Below are 19683 nucleotides of genomic sequence, written 5' to 3' on the forward strand. Positions count from 1 at the left end.
GCCAAATATATTTCTCTGCCAAAATATCTCTCCATTTTTCCATTATTAAAGCTGTTAAGTACTCAGTTTTGTGCCATTGTTTTTATTTATTTATTTTTTTGGGATGATTTTCAATACTTTTTGCTTCAGATAAATTTGTAAGGCTGCGATTCATCACGTAGCTGAACTTAAAACTTAAAAAATAAACTTTTTAAAATCCCTATATGGGAAAAAATGTGGACAGGCACTGTTGCACTCATTTGGAATGACATGAAGAGTATATATCCATAAGGCATATAGACAAAACTTAAAATCTTTCAGAATTTACAAACAAGGCTTTGTCAAGCCAACATTCAAAGTTTGTTTTAACTATTAAGTCTACTTTCATATATGTAAAATTACATTTTCAGTTCTGCAATCCGTTTGCTACTGCAGTTAAAATTCAATTCGAATTCTGGCATCGAAACAGAATTTTAAAAAGCATTAATTCATTTTTCTCAGGTATTTCTGCATGGCATGCAGGTCTAATTTGGAGCTATCCTGAACAGACAATTTCATCCTTTTTTACTAAGCTGATCTTTCACCATCTATGAATATGATGCCATGTGAGCACAAGGAATGAACAACCAGACAGTAAAGTCCCTCCTCAAAATGACTTGATAGTACTGCAGCATCCTGTGTCCTTTTAACCACACACATATAGGAAATCACAGCTGTGAGACAGCGGGGAGGGCCGTCGCCATTGGGCAATTACCTTAACTTTTCTTCAGACATTTTTTTTTTAGTCTAGAAGTTGTTTCATAAGGTTAGACAATGCTTCAAATGACTACTGATGTTTAAACTATTTTAAAGAAAACATGAGAACTGAATACAGATGAGTCCGACATACAATTACGTGCACTTTCTTAAGTATTACCCTGTATAGCAGACAGTCTCAAAGGCCACACCTAATGTTTCCAGGTGTTTATTGCAATCTTTCTCTTTCCATCACTGTCACTTTGGTATTTTGAGACCCCTATTTTACCCTCTTTATGTATTCCAACATCAGTTTGAGGGGGAAAAATATGTAAAACAGTATTCCTTTTTGGAAGTGGAATCCCTCCCAGTGCATCATGTTTCCACCCAGTGAATAATCCCCAAAACACATTTAAGAGTCCTGCGCAGGTGAGTCATTTAGCAACACTTACAACAACTTTACAACTTGTGCAGTAAACTTCTCTTCTTCATTGAATTAAATTACACAGAAACCGAGAGGGGGAGGTATTACTGTGCTTGAATGACGACAGGTTCAGACGGTGTGACGATTGTGTGTGTCAGAGTAAGGTGAGTTGGGCCAAGAACACAGAGAGCGAGTAAGAACAGAGTCACGCGAAAACAGCCAGCAGGTAAGTCAGACTACAGTGCTCTTGCTTTTGTTTTTATGTCTTATATTTATGTTTATTTTTATTAATCCATTTTTCTGTAATTTATATTTTTGCTTGCATGTTCTTTTTTTTCTTTAAATGTATGAATATTTTTAAGCTTATTATGAAGCAAACTTGAGATTCTGAAATGATAGTTTACACACAAAATAAGACACTTTATTTATATAGTAATATTGGAAGCATAGTTTTTTTTATGTGTAAATTATCATTTACAACACCAAGTTATATATACTCCCATGATTAACTCTAAACACTGAAGTTAGTCAATTCTTTTATTTTTTAACCACAAAACTTTATAACACTTTCCAACCAGAACTACAGCTTGTAATATGAGAAAACTATACACCATCAACACTGACCTAACATTTCCAAAGAGCTGAAATCGACAGCAGAGCATTTAAATTAAAATATTTTCTCATTATATCATGCATCATAATATCTTAAAAACTAAGTTCCCATACTGTATATGTAAGTTATGGGCTTTACTAAAATATTTATGTGATAAAATTAGGGCTGTCAAATGATTAATCACGATTAATCACATCCAAAATAAAAGTTTTGTTTACATAATATATGTATGTGTACAGGGTATATTTATGATGTATATATAAATACACACACATAAATTATATATTTAGAAAATATTTACATGTATATACATTTATATATTTATATTCTTATATTTTTATATTATATATAAATATATTTAATATATAAACATAACATATTCTTCTTAAATATATACATGCATGTGTGTGTATTTATATATACATAATAAATATATACAGTATACACACATATATTATGTAAACAAAAATTTAATATAAAATTATATAAATCTAAAATAAACACATAACATACATATAAAAAAAATAAGTATAGCTCTTAATTTCATGGTCCATTTCATTTGGAGTTCAGCATTTAAATTAAAATATTTTCTCATTATATCATGCATCATAATATCTTAAAAACTAAGTTCCCATACTGTATATGTAAGTTACGGGCTTTACTAAAATATTTATGTGATAAAATATAAGTATAGCTCTTAATTTCATGCATGGTCCATTTCATTTGGAGTTCAGCTTTTTGTAAAATATTTGAAAAGTCCAGCTTAATGAACGTCCTAATATGAATAATATAAAAAGCGTGCAATAATGGCTGTTTAAGCCTCTGCGCTGTATGACATATTTATGAGTGATTTTGAGTCACAGTCATCTGTCTTGGCACCAGCTGCAATTCCAGCATGACCAACTGGAGTCAAAGTCAATGACAGGCTGGAGTTCATCTTATCTTATAAAGTCATAAAGCAGAGAGTAGTCTGTCGTTTTAGGAGACACACTGTTCCTGATACGCTGTACACACAGAATGAACTTTGAACAGTGTGCCTATGATGACATGACTTATAAACACACATTAATGTGGGATGGAGGGGAGAGATAAACCTCAGGCCATGTAGATTTAATTTGGACAGTAGCCCCGAGGAAGCCTGCTGCTCTTCTTCTTTTGTTTGATTGTGTAAGGACTGTTTTCTGTATCGTCTCTCATGACAACTATATGGCTGATCTTTTCTCAACATTTTTAACAGATGACCACCAGCACACGTCAAAGTCATGTTTCCTTCTTCCTTCCTTCCTCTTTAGATTACAAAGACTGGATAAAGATCTCTCCTGAGTTCACAAGACCATGACTATCGGCAGGAGCTCCAAAAAGAACATGGGCCCTCGTTCTCCTCCTTTCCTGGACAAGGCTAGTGGATTCTACGGGCGCTTGGATGAAATGTGTGGAGACGATGTACAGAGAGAGACCACAGAAGAGCAGATAGGAACCATACACCGGAGCAGCCAAGACAATGGGACAGCTCCAAGCTGGATAGAAGAGGATGACCATGTGGTTGATTTTAACCAGGGTGTGATGGATGATGATGGGACCACTTTACTGAAGAGAAAGCCCAGCAGACTGAGCCGCCGCTGGAGCAGGATGAGCTCCAGGAAGGCAAAATATGACAAATTTTCCTCAGAGAAACCCCCGGGTAAGGAGACCAACAAGCCCACCTCTGTACATCTAAACCCAGAGGTGCCACCAACCACCCAAACCCTGGAGAGCAGCAGAGAACCAGAACCAACACTGGTCCATTTCTCTGCGAGGGAGCATGCTGAAGACCAGATTCTGATCTCGGAAAAGAAGGAAGGAGAAGGGGAAATGAAAAACACAAGAAAAGGGAAGACAGAAGGCAAACAGAATGGAGAGTCATTGGAAGTTGTAAAGAGAAACACTCTTAAGAATTATCGCAAGGTAAGATTTGGTTGCTAATTGGTGCTGGTTTAATTCATTTTATAAAATACCGGAACCGGAATAGAATGACGTTCGGTTCCGTTGGCGGTTCCAACGTTCATTCCTCCGCCGAAAAATCCTCCTCCTTCCTGAAATACCCTGACTGCAACTGTGCGCTTTGGTGAATAAAAACATGCCCGCAAAACGCGAATGACTCTAATGAGTCGGTTCTTTTTAGTGAATCAAACACAAACTGCTTACAACAACGTACGATTAGATTATGTAGTTAATAACTGGTTGTTCACATAACAACGTGTAGATAAAGATACAAATTAAGCGTTTGGCAGTGGTATTTTATAAATATTAGAAAAATGAAATGTGATCCCATATTTGTATTTGCTTAGTAGCTAATTTGTGTTTAAAAGCCTATGTAGCAGGCCATGGTTAATAGATAATATTGGTTTGATTTGATGGCACCTTAAAAAGGACAGTCTAAAAAACATTTCTCAAATTTCGCTTGGTAATAATTTAATCGTGAATTAATCCAAAGTTAATTTTTACAAAAGATCTTAACATCATCCCAGTATCTAATTACAATATTTAACTCCTAGGGGTGTCCAAACTCAGTCCTGGAGGGCCAGGGACCTGCAGAGTTTAACTCCAACTCTTCTCAACACACCTGCCTGGAGCTTTCTAGTGCGCCTAAGTTCTTGATTAGCTGGTTCAGGTGTGTTTGATTAGGGTTGGAGCTAAACTCTGCAGAACAGTGGCCCTCCAGGACCGGGTCTGGACACCCCTGTCCTAAGGCCTTAATATTATTTGGAAGATCACTTGAGCAGGCAGGGCTACGGTTACTCTGTAACCATCTATGCTTTGGAGGAAGATGTTTTAGAGATATATAGAGACATCTGGGGTAAAGTTCTTTTTTCTGCATTGTGCAGAAATAAGCAGTCTTTTATCACCCCTTAACTGTTTACATTTGCTGCAATATACCATGGTTTGCCTCTCCTTTCCATCTCTCCACCCTACTTAAACAGTAATAGCTAATTTCCTTAATCCCACCCCCTTGTGTTGTTAGAAATTTTTTGGCCCATCTGTTAAGTCACTGTCAGTTTTCTGTTTGCACTTATGTGGTCAGGGGACAAACGCAAGTGATACAGGGACAACTCTTTGCAGTTGGATACAAGGTGAGCTTGGTTAGAGGGATGTCTGCAAATAACCAAACAACCCTGTCACCTCCATTCTATGTCCTCTAGTTCAGCTAATAAGGGCACATTCTCTCTCTGTCAGAGCAATGACCCTGTAGAACTAAACAAACTTCTGTATGAACAAACGTCTGATGTATGTTCACATATAAAAGGGTGTTTTCTGTGATATACTGGCTTCATCATTTCTTGTCATTTTTCTACTTTAGCTGTGGACAGAGCTTTCCGTCAAGGATGGGAGACTTTCGTTGCCAATCTGTATAGTGTGACACTGACACCTATATCATCAACCTCGTCTTCATCCACACCATCAGACAAAAGTGAATTGAACAGGAATGGTGTTTTAGCAGAGTTCAGATAACAGGAGAACAGACTGACTTGTATTTTCAACTTGATGAGTAATTCCAATTATTCATTTAAATGTGCTCAAATATTTAATGCATTGTTGTTCTTACATAAAACTGATAGCCACTGATACGGTTTTAAACTGATCATTATGTAACTTGACATGAAAGGTCAATATTTGAACTTTTTATCAGTGTATACATTTGTTATCACAGTGCTAAAGAGGCGTCTACCTGATCTTTGTTCCCTTTGTGAGGAAACACAAGGCCATATGCTATTATTATCTGACATGGAAAGATTTTGATAATGTTTTTTAGCTGTGAACAGTAGCAGAGTTCATGTAATTTGGCAATGAGCCTGTATTACAGGTTATGTACCAAAGGGTTAACTCTTAAAAATTGGGAGCTCATGGATTTAAAAAAAAAAAAAATGTCATCAACAGGTAACATCACTGGCAGTGAAGTGTATAAATAACTGAGCCAAGAGATGAAGTGAAGATGGCTTTTGTTTTCTTGGGACTTATTTATCTTCTATAACTTGCTTGCTGAACCCAATTTCCTAATGTCACGTAGGAGATTTTTGTTTGTTTTGTTTTATCTGCATTGTGATATCAAAGCAAAGCTAATAATTAAAAGGAAAAGTGAGACAAAATCAACCTGTGTTGCTTGATTCTGTTCTACTGTACAAAAGTGTTGTTTCCTATACAGCAAAAAACATATCTTTTGTGACCAAAATATATAAATGTATGCCAAATATATGTTGCAAACAGTGAAACTCAATTAAATATATATTTGAAATAGAAAATATATTTAGTTTCATCCCTCATATACAAAAACTACAAAAATATATTTCAGAATGTGACATGTGAATGTGTTCACTAGGATTGTAAATATATATAGTGCAAAATATATTTTTGAAATGTTTTTAAAATGTATTGTTATTTTAGAATATATTGGTAGAAAATATATTTACAAAAATACATATTTTGAACCTTTTTTGTATATTTTGATACTTGATCTATCTATCTATCTATCTATCTATCTATCTATACATACACACAGGTGCTGGTCATATAATTAGAATATCATCAAAAAGTTGATTTATTTCACTAATTCCACTAATTCACTTATTTCACTAATGATCAAAATTAAAAGACATAAACATTTGAAATATATCAGTCTGTGCGTAATGAATGAATATAATATACAAGTTTCACTTTTTGAATGGAATTAGTGAAATCAACTTTTTGATGATATTCTAATTATATGACCAGCACCTATATATATATATATATATATATATATATATATATATATATATATATATATATATATATATATATATATATATAGTGGGATGTAGTGTGCTCTAATTAATTCTGGACAGGCTGACAAATAGGGTGGGTCATCTGGGTAATCATGCATTCAGAAAATGAGCATACTATGCACAGTATACATACTACATAGATGTAGACTAGAATGAGTAGCTTTGCTGTTCCAAGGCCTACTAGTACCCTTGTATCGGTGCAGATATGATGCCATCTAGTGTTAAACTTGAAGCTTAAAAAATATTCATGTATTTACTGAAACCTTGAATAATTATTAGACACATTGAACTTTGTTTTGTTTGCCTCTAAGTGTCTGTGATTAATCTGCTGCATTTATTATTTTTGCTATAGAATATGTAATATGCACTAGAAAAACATTTTTTCATAAATTTTGTGCGGGTACAGTTTAGTAATTTATTTTATTTGAACTCAAAAACAGTGAATGCTGGTGTACCAGGCCAATTATGGTTGTTATATTGTTCAATAAAAAAAAAACAAAAAAAAAAAACTCAAAAACAATGACTGCTGGCGCTTTTAGTGTAATCCAGTAACCTCATTGGTTGTTTTTAAAATGGGCGTGGATTTGACGTGAGAGGAATAAAAGGCGCCGAGACCCTCCTTTCGTCCATTTTGGTGCAGCTTTTCTTCTGGTAAGGTGTTCCGCTATGTTTTCATTACATGTACTGTAGTTGTTCTGTGTTTTATTTCGCTTTCTTCTACAAAGGGGACCTACGTTATATACATATATCCCCTTTTTCTTTCTTAGTATGCATTTTAATGTTTATTTGAGGTCACAGGCCTTTAGTAGGCACACCTTTGCGTGTTTCTGTTCCTGTGGCCCACGAGCCCCTGATGTGTATCTGAAACCATCATGGCTTACCTTTTGCGAATATTTGAAACTTCACCATTATTATCAAAGCTGACTTGTTACTACGATAGAATTAAGTCATATTTACTACTGTGTTTTTTTTTTTTTTTTTTTTTAATGCTTTGGCGAGATCTCTCAATGATGATAACTCACAGACCTGTACTGAAATACTGTGATTGCACTTTATTTATCTGAGGAGAGACCGACGTGAATTTATTACATTTTTTACGATAAGAGTGTTCTGGAAGCTTCAGATGCAAACACGTGTCTTAACTAGAGGTTTTTCTTTTGCAGCAATGGCGACTGCGACGAGCATGGCCTCATGGGAAGGTAAGTTCTGTAGCAGGGTGCATTTTATAGTGCTTTTCCTGAAGCATACATGGAGGTCGATTTGATATTTATGTCTTTTGGCCAGTTAGTCTTTAATGATAGAATTATTACATTTAAGCACAGCTCCTTCTGAGTACACAGTGCTGTATTTACATTATTGGGTGTTTTTTAGAGGTCAGTTTGTGCCACTTGTGGACCTGATATTAAGAATTCAACTAACTAGAACATTGCAATCTATAAAGCTGCTTGAACAGATTATCAGTCCATCTTTATTGCGATCCTTTCTAATAAAGAACTTGAGTTTAAATGAAGTGATAAAGGATCTTACATGGGGGTGGGCGATATGGCAAAAATATCAACTTTTTTTTTCTTAAGGAAAATCATGATTTTATCAATTCTTTCATTTTGATTTTACTTTTATTTAAAGCCAAACACTTGAGTGCAACAAGACAGTCAGAATTTTATTAAAGGAGTAATGGTTGTAGTATGCATTTTGATAAAGCTATAGAACGTATGCATTTATACTGTATGTTTTTAGACTACTGTTTTTCATACAAATAGGCTACCTAAAATCCATAATTATATTTTTACCATGGTACTGAGGTGCTATATGTGTGGATTTAACCGTTTATCATGATTTTAAATGTATGCTACTATGATCAATGCTTAATTAATAAAAAAATAATAATAATAATAATAATAATAAACTTGGTTAGAATAAATTAACCATATAAAACTGAGGTTGCTACAGTTTTACAGATGTTAAGTTACTGATTTTGATAATGAACAAATTTACCTCTGCATCCTAACTCAAGCTACTATCAAATGTGCATTTGTAAGACAAAAAGTGATTAATACTATCAGGCAACCCAAATCTGTTTCTTGATTTGAAACCATATCACTCATTTGAACACAGAAACCTAATAGTTTTTTTTTTCCCATTTAGATATTTATTTTAAGGGAAATTAATGGTCTGGTTTCTACAACTTTCACTTTGGAGCAAAAATCTGGCTTAAACCTTGAAAGAAATAAAGATTTGACATTTATCGTGATAATTATCGATATCGACTGATATGAAGAATTATCGTTGTAATTTTTCTGGCCATATCGCCCAGCCCTATGGCAGACATTTTTCAGTCTTTTTGAACTTTATTATAAAAAAAACAAAGGTGTTCATTAAAATACACATAATACACAAAACAAGCAGTGCTTTTTTTCAGGTTCAGTAGGTGTATTTTGCAATAGCATTCAAGAAACTGGAAGAACAAATATAAAAAAATATATATATACATACATACTGTATAAATACATTGAAGGTTTTCATATATATATATATATATATATATATATAAATAAAAACAATTTAAAGGATACTATCAAAATCAATGGGGAGCATCAACTGTAATATATAAATCTACCGCTGAGTTAATATTTGATGTGACCGTCATGTTGTACCGACTGAAGCGCCAGAACGGCAGCTGATTGAATGTGCGCTGTAGCAGGCTAATATGGTTTCTTCAAAAGCAGATCGTGGTGACATTTTTAATCATCCACGATCAAAAATCCTGATATCGCACACCCCTAATCCTCCACCTATGGTTTAAGCCTGAATTATGGTCTACCACACCCAAGAAGTAACCGCAGCATTTGTGTGCGGAGTGCGTGAATAGACATCCGGTGCTACTGTGATGACTTCTGAATTCTCTCTTCCTGAATTGCTTTGATGTAACTGTTCTAAACTGAGTAGCACTGGACATCTAGCACACGCCACCAAGCATTTTTGTTGGTTCTAGTCATGTTTGTGAATGCAGGCACTTACAAAGTATTTGTTTTGCAGTTTCCATGCAGGCTGCTGGGATGAGCAGGCGGAAATCTGTTAAATTCAAGGTAAGCTCTAAGTGTTAAGGTCCTTCCTTTTAAGACTGAACATTTAGATGATGATTTCAAAGACAAGCATATGTCTGAATTCCAGTGATGTTTGCCTTTTTTATTCTGACATAGTCCAGATGACGAGTGCAGTCTAGTCACCTCCTTATTGTGGTGTTTAATTGTTTTGTTCTAATTTAAGGGCTCCTTCACGTGATCTTGGAGGGCATGGTGACCATAGATGTTGTATTGGTAAGTGTATCTTCATGTTCACAATTTGTTTAATTTTCAACTTATCTGAAATGATTATCCTTTCATATCTTATCTGGACGACAGATTTGTCGTATGGCATTCTAGTCACCAAAGTATGATCAGACTGTATAGTGCTTGTTTTTGAACTGTTGGCTGCTTTCTGTGCTTATAATGCCTGTAATTTTCTAGATCATCCCACTTTGTCTTGGTGGTAGTGGTGTGGCTATAAAGATGTTCATGTGAGTTTTTCTTTGAATGGTTTACTGTTAATATCTGGACTGCATTATTGTCCCATGACGTTAGTCACCAAAGCCCTGATCAGACGGTGATAAACCTGATGGTCTTGTTTCTCTGTAGTTTAAATATTAAAGGTCTTTTTGTTTTTAAGGTAGTGTTGGAACAAAATGGCTTTTTCAGCAAGAACCTGCAACTCCCTAAGGTACTTCAGTTTAATTTTTAAATGCTGTGTTTTGCTCCATCTCTGTGATGAAGATACTTAGCTCACTTTGACCCGATGTGAAAAGTTACGAACATCTGAGAGATTTATGGGATGTTTATTATTCTGATTTTACATATGCCCGTGTCTGACATTGTTCCTCTTATTTTCTTGACAGGACTGTTATTTGTGCAAAACGAAGCGGGTCATGTCCTTTGGTGGTATTAGGTAAGGTTACTTGCTCCCATGTGCTGATTAACCCTCTGTAACTAATGATGATTATCTTTTGGAATCTCGTTCGTCTGAAATCCTGTTGATAAATCTTTATTACTGAAGTTACAGTACATTATTCACTTTTTTTTTTTTTTTTTTAAATGCTATTTGTATCTGAAATGACACTCTGATTTTCTCTCCTAAAAGGTTGCATACCTGAAGTACTCTCAGCAGGTAGGAATATGCATCTCTCATGACACATTCCATTGAAATGGTCCCTTTTGTAGTTAACTTGCATCTCTGTGCTCTTCCATCTGTAATACACTCAATCCCTCTGTAACTGATGATGATTACCTTTTTGGAATCTCGTTCGTCTGAAATCCTGTTGATACATCTTTTATTACTGAAGTTACAGTACATGATTCATCTAGATTTTTGAATGCTTTTTGTATTTGAAATGACACTCCGATTGGTTTTCTCTCCAAAAGGTTGCATACCTGAAATGCTCCGCAGGTAAGAATATGCATTTCTCATGACACATTCCATTGAAATGGTCCCTTTGTAGTTAATTTGCACTGCTCTATTCCATCTGTAACCTATGATGATTTTTGCAGTCTCGTTCGTCTGAAGTCCTGCTGATTAATTAATATTACTGATGTTACAGATTTGGCATCTGTATGTGTGTTATCTCTGCATTTGTGTAGGTCTCCCATCCTATTTTTTTTTTTTTTTAACCTATAGGTGGCACATCTGAGATGAGACATTCACAGGTGAGAATTCTGTTCCTAATATACAAAATGACAAACCTATTGCAGCTGGTCCTTTTATGATGTAACTTGCACACGTCTTATGCCCTGTGTCAATACCAGAACCTGAAAAGGTGAACCCACTGGTGTTGCCTGGGTAACAAGGGGATGACTTGTTGGGGTTACCAACAGTCTGAGAAGGACTAGCTTTAGTGTAGACAAGTTTCTTTACATACGTTCCCTAATCTTGTTTCTCTTGATTCCTTGCAGGACTACAGTGGATTCTTGAAGTCCTTCCCCCTTGAGCATACTATAACAGTATGTATTTTGTGTTTTCAACTTCAGAGACATGTGAGCTATCCTAGTAGGTGTGATGATGGAATTACCGCCCCAGTCTGATTAATCTGACTGAATGGTACCCTCTGACCTCAGTAACTGTTTAAACGAGGCGTTTTAGGAGGACGTGGATGAGTCTTAACTTTTTATAAAGAATATCTCTTTGGGTTTGAGACTTTAGTTCTTTGCAACTTTAGGGATCTTATCCTTTCACAAACAACTTGTAACTCAAAAGAGAAAGGAAAACTTAATCGCATCATATGACCCCTTTAGTAAAAATTTACTACTGACATTACAGCATTTACATATGTGTAGCTCTCCCATCTAAATGCCTGGGAAATAAGGGGATGACTTGAGTACCAACAGTCTAATAAGGAGTAGCATTAGCATACATGAAGCATGTTCAATTATTTGTTTTTGTTTCCTTACAGGACTGCAGTGAATTTTCCCTCAGAGTTCTTTACCCCTTGAGCGTACTGAAGCTGGTATGTATTTTGTATTTTCAAGTTGCGTTACATGTGAAATAGTAGGTGTGATGACTGAGTTACCGCCCCAGTCTGATTTATCTGACTGAATGGTACCCTCTGACCGCAGTGATTTGTTTTGTTTGAAACTTACACAATGTTGATTGAAAAAAGTATGGATATGAGTTGATTGCCCCAGGCTGAAAAGTCAAGACAGATTGATATCCCCTCTAAACCATACCTCATGTCTGTAATTTTTTTTTTTTTTCTCCTCCCGTTCTTTAGGTGTTGCTACTGTCCATCCAGGTTGTCCCAGTGTCACTTGATTGCTGGTGTTCTGTTGACTTTAAAGGTTTGTATTTTGTATCAGCTTTTGAAAGTTTAGTTTTACTTTTTAATGATGACATTTATCGCCCCAGTCTGATGTGTTATGACTGATTGATGATTCTGATAAACCTAGAAATATTTAAAGGTGCTGATTTAAGAGACTTTTACTGACACTCTTTATCTCCCCCAGGTCACGTAAACTGCATCAGAAGTTGAACTGGCTGACACGCTGATCTGTGTCCTTGTACATCTGCTTAACTGGAGTGTTGGCTGAATGGTGTTATTGACTGACGATATAAATGGAATGTGTTTCCTTTGTATTCTTTATTCAAAAGCTGCTTGCAAAATAAATGGCTTTACTGAATTTGCGGTTTCAATTCCTGTTTTGTGTCCCTGAGTCTTCAACCTTTTGCATTCGTTTGTATCAGAACTTAATTTCTCTAAATGGAAAAGTGACACTTTGCAGTAAACTTTAGCTTGTAATGCTTGAGACATCATGAACCAACAAATAGTATTTAATTGTAGAATGTTTGCTCAAACTTATACAACTTGACTATTCACAGCACTTAATATAAAAGTAGTGTTCAATGTTAGGTTAATGTGTTAAGGTAAGATTTGAACTAAAGCAAAAAGTACTTAACAAAACGAGCTGAGGTCCAAAAAATACCCCTTAACCCCTTAACTGTCACCGTCCCACCTGTGGGACGCTTGGCACTCTTTTTTTTTTTGTTGTCCTTTTTCTCTAAAAAATCTTTTAGTAATCATCATAAATTATATATCATTTGAAAGCTTAGAAGCCCAAGATTCATCCTGTGAAAACCATTTTGAAATCGGACATTGCGTTACCATGGAAATGGTACTTTAAAATCTTATTGCGGTCTCCTCCCCCTTAGTGGGCAGTGTCTAGTGTCATATTACAAAATGCATTACGGTCTTTTAGAATCAAAACTTTTTATAATTTTGACAACAAACATATCATTGGAAAGGTCTGAGTCTCAGGATTCCATATTTGGTGGTTATTTTGAGTATTGAAGAAACATTGACAGAGAAATCTAGGGAAAAATTCTTTAAAAAAAATTCAAAGGAGTTTTGATGGCTCCCAGTGGCTATTTGTGGTATGACGCCCTAAATAAAATCTCACAGAAACCTCAATTTTTTTCATATCAGCTTCAAATTTGGAACATAACTTATTTAGACACAAGGCATTAATTTTATACCAATTTTAGAGTAAAACATGTTATGTAAAATATTAATAATAAATAAAATAAATATAGCGCATTTTATTTACAGTACATTTAAACTTACATAACTTTTTGATACTTCAATTTTTTTTTTAAAAATTCCACTTTTGCCAAAATATGCTAATTTTCTTCTTTAAAAAGAGACCAACCTTAGGTCTATATTCCAAAGTGTTCATAAAATACAACAATTTAAGTTTGGATAGTGCACTTTAATGCCTATTTTAAAAAATGGGGGGTGACAGTTAAGGGGTTAAAGGGCCAAAACACATTCATGAATATTAAAAATGAAAAGTGGCTAGTTGAGATGGAACCTCTCTCTAAAACTTCATTCAAATCTGGAAGGCTGGAGCCTGACCTGTAATTACTTTAAACAGAATGAAAAAGACCATCAGTTGTAATTGAAAATGACCAGGTACCAGATTTGTCAAGGCAGAAATAAGTGTATTCTTGGAAGTTGTGATGTATTTTAACAGTTGCACACTCAGAGCTAGTTACAAATGGTGTTGAACAGTACACAGGGAAAACTCCAAAATGGCTTCCATTTCAAGCAAACAGATTACTTTGTGGGCTTTCAAAAACATGTTGGTAGTACAGCTACTTGGACATCCTCAAACATATTTGAAGTACATTTTCAGTCCAAAAAGAATTTTTTTTTTTTTTTACTGTCCATCTCCCAAATGTCTTGAAACGTTCAGTCCATCAGTCAGTTGTGAAGATCCGAGCTGCTATATCATCAAGCAGCCAGTCCACACCCGTCAGCAGGTTCTCACCTGTCACGGCACTACATCCCACAATGCACCAGTGATGGGTCTTTATGTCATCAAGGGCTAAAACCTGGACAAAATTCAGAAAACGAGCATATTCACAGATTCCTCCAACCGTAAGGCAGTTTCATTAAAATACAAATGTCTCTTAAACATAAGACTCACCTCTCGAATTGCATCTTTTGATAAAGCACCTAGTAGATCCTGTTTGTTAGCAAAAACTAACAGAGTGGCTCCTGCTAATCGCTATTGGAGAGAAATGCATTAATCATAAATAAAGTGTAATGAACACATTACATTTTATTCAGCAACACATGCTTGATTTGAAACTATGTAGCCTATTGTCATTTATGTGCAATAAAAGATGCTGAGTAAACAAATGTCAAAATCTGACCATTTAATTTTTTTTTAAACTGTAACTTTAGGTCTAAGTAAAGATATTGGTCCTCTCACCTCCTCTATTAATAATGTACTCAGCTCTTTCCTGCAGTCCTCCAGTCTCAATCTATCAGCACTGTCCACTACCCACACCAGTCCATCTGTACTCTCAAAATAATTCCTCCAGTAAGATCTCAAGGACTTTTGACCACCCACATCCCAGATATTCAGCTTAAACCTAGTTTCAAAGTGAAGGAAAAAGAGAAACAAAATTAATGCATTTGAGAATTATTTGAAATTCATCAGCAACATTGATAAACAGAAAGCTTGTATAGTTGTATATTCTCTTTACACACGCACACACACACATACAGGTGCATCTCAAATTAGAATGTCGTGGAAAAGTTCATTTATTTCAGTAATTCAACTCAAATTGTGAAACTTGTGTATTAAATAAATTCAGTGCACACAGACTGAAGTAGTTTAAGTCTTTGGTTCTTTTAACTGTGATGATTTTGGCTCACATTTAACAAAAACCCACCAATTCACATCTCAACAAATTAGAATATGGTGACATGCCAATCAGCTCAAAACACCTGCAAAGGTTTCATGAGCCTTCAAAATGGTCTCTCAGTTTGGTTCACTAGGCTACACAATCATGGGGAAGACTGCTGATCTGACAGTTGCAGTGGTGGGCAGTAACGGAGTAGCTTTACTTCGTTACTGTACTTAAGTACATTTTTTTTTTTTTTTTTTTTTTTTTTTTTTTTTAAGTATTTGTACTTTTCTGGAGTAGTTTTGAGTAACTTTTACTTCACCACATTCCAAAGCATAAGATCGTACTTTTTACGTCACTACATTTCATAAAACATATCGTTACACCTTATAATATATCATGTGCTCCGACACGCAGAAGCAGTGTCCGATTCAAGAACGAAGTGATTATTTTCAATGAACCTTTTAAATCGGTTCGCAAATCGCAACAAACGATTCATTCACAAATTAGAATGATCCGATTGCAGCTGTTCTGGAGTTGTCAACTCACTGATTCTAATGAACCGTTTAGTGCGAGTCTCCAGTGAACTGAATTCACAAGTAAGAACCGGGAGATCCTGACTCTATATGGTGGTTATTTGGAAATAATCCTGGGTATTTTGAGCAGTAGGATTATAAAAAAAAAGTGCTAATGTAAAATTAAATTAAGTAACCTATATAAAATTAAAATGAAAATACTTTTTTACTTAAGTACATAAAAAAAAAAAAAAAAAAAAAAAAAAAAAAAACCAAGTACTTTTGTACTTTGACTTGAGTAAAATTGAAAAAGGAGTACCATTACTTTTACTGGAGTAATATTTGAATATACGTATCTGTACTTTTACTCAAGTACTTGATTACTTAACAAGGAATGGACTGAGGCTGGGGTCAAGGCATCAAGAGCCACCACACACAGACGTGTCAAGGAATTTGGCTACAGTTGTCGTATTCCTCTTGTTAAGCCACTCCTGAGGTGTCTTACCTGGGCTAAGGAGAAGAATGGGACAGTTGCCCAGTGGTCCAAAGTCCTCTTTTCAGATGAGAGAAAGTTTTGTATTTAATTTGGAAACCAAGGTCCTAGAGTCTGGAGGAAGGGTGGAGAAGCTCATAGCCCAAGTTGCTTGAAGTCCAGTGATAAGTTTCCACAGTCTGTGATGATTTGGGGTGCAATGTCATCTGCTGGTGTTGGTCCATTGTGTTTTTTTGAAAACCAAAGTCACTGCACCCGTTTACCAAGAAATCTTGGAGCACTTCCTTCTGCTGACCAGCTTTCTGAAGATGCTGATTTCATTTTCCAGCAGGATTTTGCACCTGCTCACACTGCCAAATGACCATAGTGTTGGTGTGCTTGACTGGCCAGCAAACTCACCAGACCTGAACCCCAGAGAGAATCTATGAGGTATTGTCAAGAGGAAAATGAGAAACAAGAGACCAAAAAATGCAGAAGAGCTGAGGCTTCCATACCACCTCAGCAGTGCCACAAACTGATCACCTCCATGCCACACTGAATTGAGGCAGTAATTAAAGCAAAAGGAGCCCCTACCAAGTATTGAGTACATGTACAGTAAATGAACATACTTTCCAGAAGGCCAACAACAAAAACTAAATGTTTTTTTTTTATTGGTCTTATGAAGTATTCTAATTTGTTGAGAAAGTGAATTGGTGGTTTGTTAAATGTGAGCCAAAAATCACAATTAAAGAACCAAAGACTTAAACTACTTCAGTCTGTGTGCATTGAATTTAATACACAAATTTCACAATTCGAGTTGAATTACTGAAATAAATGAACTTTTCCACGACATTCTAATTTATTGAGATGCACCTGTGCGTGTATATATAATATATAGACATACACACAGTGGGTACGGAAAGTATTCAGACCCCCTTAAATTTTTCACTCTGTTATATTGCAGCCATTTGCTAAAATCATTTGTTCATTTTTTTTTTTCCTCATTAATGTACACACGGCACCCCATATTGACAGAAAAAACACAGAACTTTTGACATTTTTTGCACATTTACTAAAAAAAGAAAAACTGAAATATCACATGGTCCTAAGTATTCAGACCCTTTGCTCAGTATTTAGTAGAAGCACCCTTTTGATCTAATACAGCCGGAGTCTTTTAGGGAAAGATGCAACAAGTTTTTCACACCTGGATTTGGGGATCCTCTGCCATTCCTCCTTGCAGATCCTCTCCAGTTCTGTCAGGTTTTATGTTAAACGTTGGTGGACAGCCATTTTCAGGTCTCTCCAGAGATGCTCAATTGGGTTTAAGTCAGGGCTCTGGCTGGGCCATTCAAGAACAGTCACGGAGTTATGAAGCCACTCCTTCGTTATTTTAGCTGTGTGCTTAGGGTCATTGTCTTGTTGGAAGGTGAACCTTCGGCCCAGTCTGAGGTCCTGAGCACTCTGGAGAAGGTTTTCGTCCAGGATATCCCTGTACTTGGCCGCATTCAGCTTTCCCTCGATAGCAACCAGTCGTCCTGTCCCTGCAGCTGAAAAAAAACCACCCCCACAGCATGATGCTGCCACCCCCATGCTTCACTGTTGGGACTGTATTGGACAGGTGATGAGCAGTGCCTGGTTTTCTCCACACATACCGCTTAGAATTAAGGCCAAAAAGTTCTATCTTGGTCTCATCAGACCAGAGAATCTTATTTCTCAACATCTTGGAGTCCTTCAGGTGTGCTTTCATGTGTCTTGCACTGAGGAGAGGCTTCCATTGGGCCACTCTGCCATAAAGCCCCGACTGTTGGAGGGCTGCAGTGATGGTTGACTTTCTACAACTTTCTCCCATCTCCCGACTGCATCTCTGGAGCTCAGCCACAGTGATCTTTGGGTTCTTCTTTACCTCTCTCACTAAGGCTCTTCTCCCCCCGATAGCTCAGTTTGGCCGGACGGCCAGCTCTAGGAAGGGTTCTGGTCGTCCCAAACGTCTTCCATTTAAGGATTATGGAGGCCACTGTGCTCTTAGGAACCTTAAGTGCAGCAGAACATTTTTGTAACCTTGGCCAGATCTGTGCCTTGCCACAATTCTGTCTCTGAGCTCTTCAGGCAGTTCCTTTGACCTCATGATTCTCATTTGCTCTGACATGCACTGTGAGCTGTAAGGTCTTATATAGACAGGTGTGTGGCTTTCCTAATCAAGTCCAATCAGTATAATCAAACACAGCTGGCCTCAAATGAAGGTGTAGAACCATCTCAAGGATGATCAGAAGAAATGGACAGCACCTGAGTTAAATATATGAGTGTCACAGCAAAGGGTCTGATTACTTAGGACCATATGATATTTCAAGTTTTTCTTTTTTAATAAATCTGCAAAAATGTCAACAATTCTGTGTTTTTCTGTCAATATGGGGTTGTTGTGTGTACATTAATGAGGGAAAAAATTAACTTAAATGATTTTAGCAAATGGCTGCAATATAACAGAGTGAAAAATTTAAGGGGGTCGGAATACTTTCCGTTGTGTGTGTGTGTGTATGTGTATGTATATATATATATATATATATATATATATATATATATATATATATATATATATATATATATATATATATATATATATATATATATATATTAGTTTCATTAAAAGTTAGCATCTTATCATGGCCTTAACTACTTATTGATGCAAAAAATATCTAACACAACCAGGCTTCTGTCGTACCCTCTGTGCTCGAGTGTCTTTATGTTGAAGCCTAATGTTGGAGAGATCGTGCTGACATCCTCGCCGTTGAACTTCTTTAGGATGGTTGTTTTTCCAGCATTGTCAAGACCCCTAAAGCAGAAAGGTTAAGGTTAACAAGTCTTAAGCATTACAAGTAATACAAACATTACACTAAACGAGCCTTGTTTGAGTAATCGACACTCGTGAATAGAGCGAGGATGCACTTTATTAAAAATAAAAACAACAGCGGCTTAAAAAGAATATTGTTTTCAAAGTTATTTATACGAATACATTTGAATCCAGTTCTGTGAAAATGTAACTTACAGCATTAGCAGACGCATTTCACGCTCCTTGTGCTTCATCTTCTTCAAGATCGTCAGTAAACCCATCGCGAACGTTTAAGTGTAAAACACTGCACTGATCTTAACCAGAAATCAAACCTTAACTATTGAGACACGTACAATATTTTCCTAAATAAAAATCACATGCGTTTTGCGCAAAGCTACTGGAAACCAGGAAGTGTTACCGTGAGTCGACACAACACATTGAAGAATGATTGGTTAGAGAGTGCGTAAAGATGGAGCTGACGAAATATGATTGGTTCTTTTAACTGTCACTCATACTTAGGCTTTTTTCTATTGGCGAACGAGAGCCGCGGCAAGGGCGTGTCTGCTTTTCCAGTAGTTGAAAAAAATTGTCAACCAATCATTTC

General features: G+C 36.0%; 2 protein-coding genes, 1 long non-coding RNA gene and 6 other non-coding genes across 11 annotated transcripts; 8 read left to right on the forward strand and 1 right to left on the reverse strand.

The window, feature by feature from the left end:
• The first annotated feature begins 1228 nt into the window (after positions 1-1228).
• LOC109093057 lies at positions 1229-5881 on the forward strand. 2 transcript variants are annotated; one of them, XM_019106788.2, is made up of 3 exons: positions 1229-1364; positions 3044-3695; positions 5088-5881. In XM_019106788.2, the coding sequence occupies exons 2-3, from the start codon at positions 3087-3089 to the stop codon at positions 5238-5240; spliced, it is 762 nt and encodes a 253-aa protein (XP_018962333.1). In that variant the 5' UTR covers positions 1229-1364; positions 3044-3086; the 3' UTR covers positions 5241-5881. The 2 variants fall into 2 exon arrangements, with proteins under 2 accessions (XP_018962333.1, XP_018962334.1); XM_019106789.2 differs by lacking the exon at positions 1229-1364 and adding an exon at positions 2724-2918.
• Positions 5882-7152: 1271 nt separating this feature from the next.
• LOC109093071 lies at positions 7153-12753 on the forward strand. 2 transcript variants are annotated; one of them, XR_006160431.1, is made up of 14 exons: positions 7153-7201; positions 7714-7749; positions 9587-9636; positions 9818-9867; positions 10057-10106; positions 10256-10306; positions 10482-10531; positions 10724-10750; positions 11005-11029; positions 11258-11286; positions 11533-11580; positions 12030-12083; positions 12348-12414; positions 12580-12753. It is a non-coding gene; the product is annotated as an uncharacterized LOC109093071 (long non-coding RNA). The 2 variants fall into 2 exon arrangements; XR_006160430.1 differs by having other exon boundaries at positions 10260-10306.
• LOC122145836 lies at positions 10346-10410 on the forward strand. Its single transcript, XR_006160569.1, has one exon. It is a non-coding gene; the product is annotated as a small nucleolar RNA SNORD29 (small nucleolar RNA).
• LOC122145837 lies at positions 10572-10642 on the forward strand. Its single transcript, XR_006160570.1, has one exon. It is a non-coding gene; the product is annotated as a small nucleolar RNA SNORD30 (small nucleolar RNA).
• Positions 11338-11464, forward strand: LOC122145841. Its single transcript, XR_006160574.1, has one exon. It is a non-coding gene; the product is annotated as a small nucleolar RNA SNORD22 (small nucleolar RNA).
• Positions 11626-11694, forward strand: LOC122145838. The gene has a single exon (XR_006160571.1). It is a non-coding gene; the product is annotated as a small nucleolar RNA SNORD31 (small nucleolar RNA).
• LOC122145839 lies at positions 12127-12192 on the forward strand. Its single transcript, XR_006160572.1, has one exon. It is a non-coding gene; the product is annotated as a small nucleolar RNA SNORD31 (small nucleolar RNA).
• LOC122145840 lies at positions 12453-12519 on the forward strand. The gene has a single exon (XR_006160573.1). It is a non-coding gene; the product is annotated as a small nucleolar RNA SNORD31 (small nucleolar RNA).
• Positions 12754-14050: 1297 nt separating the features above from the next.
• On the reverse strand, positions 14051-19524 carry LOC109093061 (ADP-ribosylation factor-like 2). Its single transcript, XM_019106793.2, has 5 exons — positions 19296-19524; positions 18972-19082; positions 14848-15010; positions 14560-14640; positions 14051-14464 (listed from the first exon to the last, which is right to left on the reverse strand). Exons 1-5 carry the CDS (start codon positions 19358-19360, stop codon positions 14330-14332), a joined length of 555 nt encoding a protein of 184 aa, XP_018962338.2. The 5' UTR covers positions 19361-19524; the 3' UTR covers positions 14051-14329.
• Positions 19525-19683: the final 159 nt, after the last annotated feature.

Source organism: Cyprinus carpio, chromosome A7 (assembly GCF_018340385.1).
Source record: "Cyprinus carpio isolate SPL01 chromosome A7, ASM1834038v1, whole genome shotgun sequence".
Classification (NCBI taxonomy): domain Eukaryota; kingdom Metazoa; phylum Chordata; class Actinopteri; order Cypriniformes; family Cyprinidae; genus Cyprinus; species Cyprinus carpio.

Excerpts from the sequence above, each read along its gene's own strand:
- LOC109093057 (XM_019106788.2), top strand. The coding sequence starts at position 3,087 with ATGACTATCGGCAGGAGCTCCAAAAAGAACATGGGCCCTCGTTCTCCT. Across the intron at positions 3,696-5,087 it reads CTCTTAAGAATTATCGCAAG|GCTGTGGACAGAGCTTTCCG; the intron begins GTAAGATTTGGT and ends TTTTCTACTTTA.
- LOC109093061 (XM_019106793.2), bottom strand. The coding sequence starts at position 19,360 with ATGGGTTTACTGACGATCTTGAAGAAGATGAAGCACAAGGAGCGTGAA. Across the intron at positions 14,641-14,847 it reads GTACATTATTAATAGAGGAG|CGATTAGCAGGAGCCACTCT; the intron begins GTGAGAGGACCA and ends TCTCTCCAATAG. Across the intron at positions 14,465-14,559 it reads CAAAAGATGCAATTCGAGAG|GTTTTAGCCCTTGATGACAT; the intron begins GTGAGTCTTATG and ends AATTTTGTCCAG.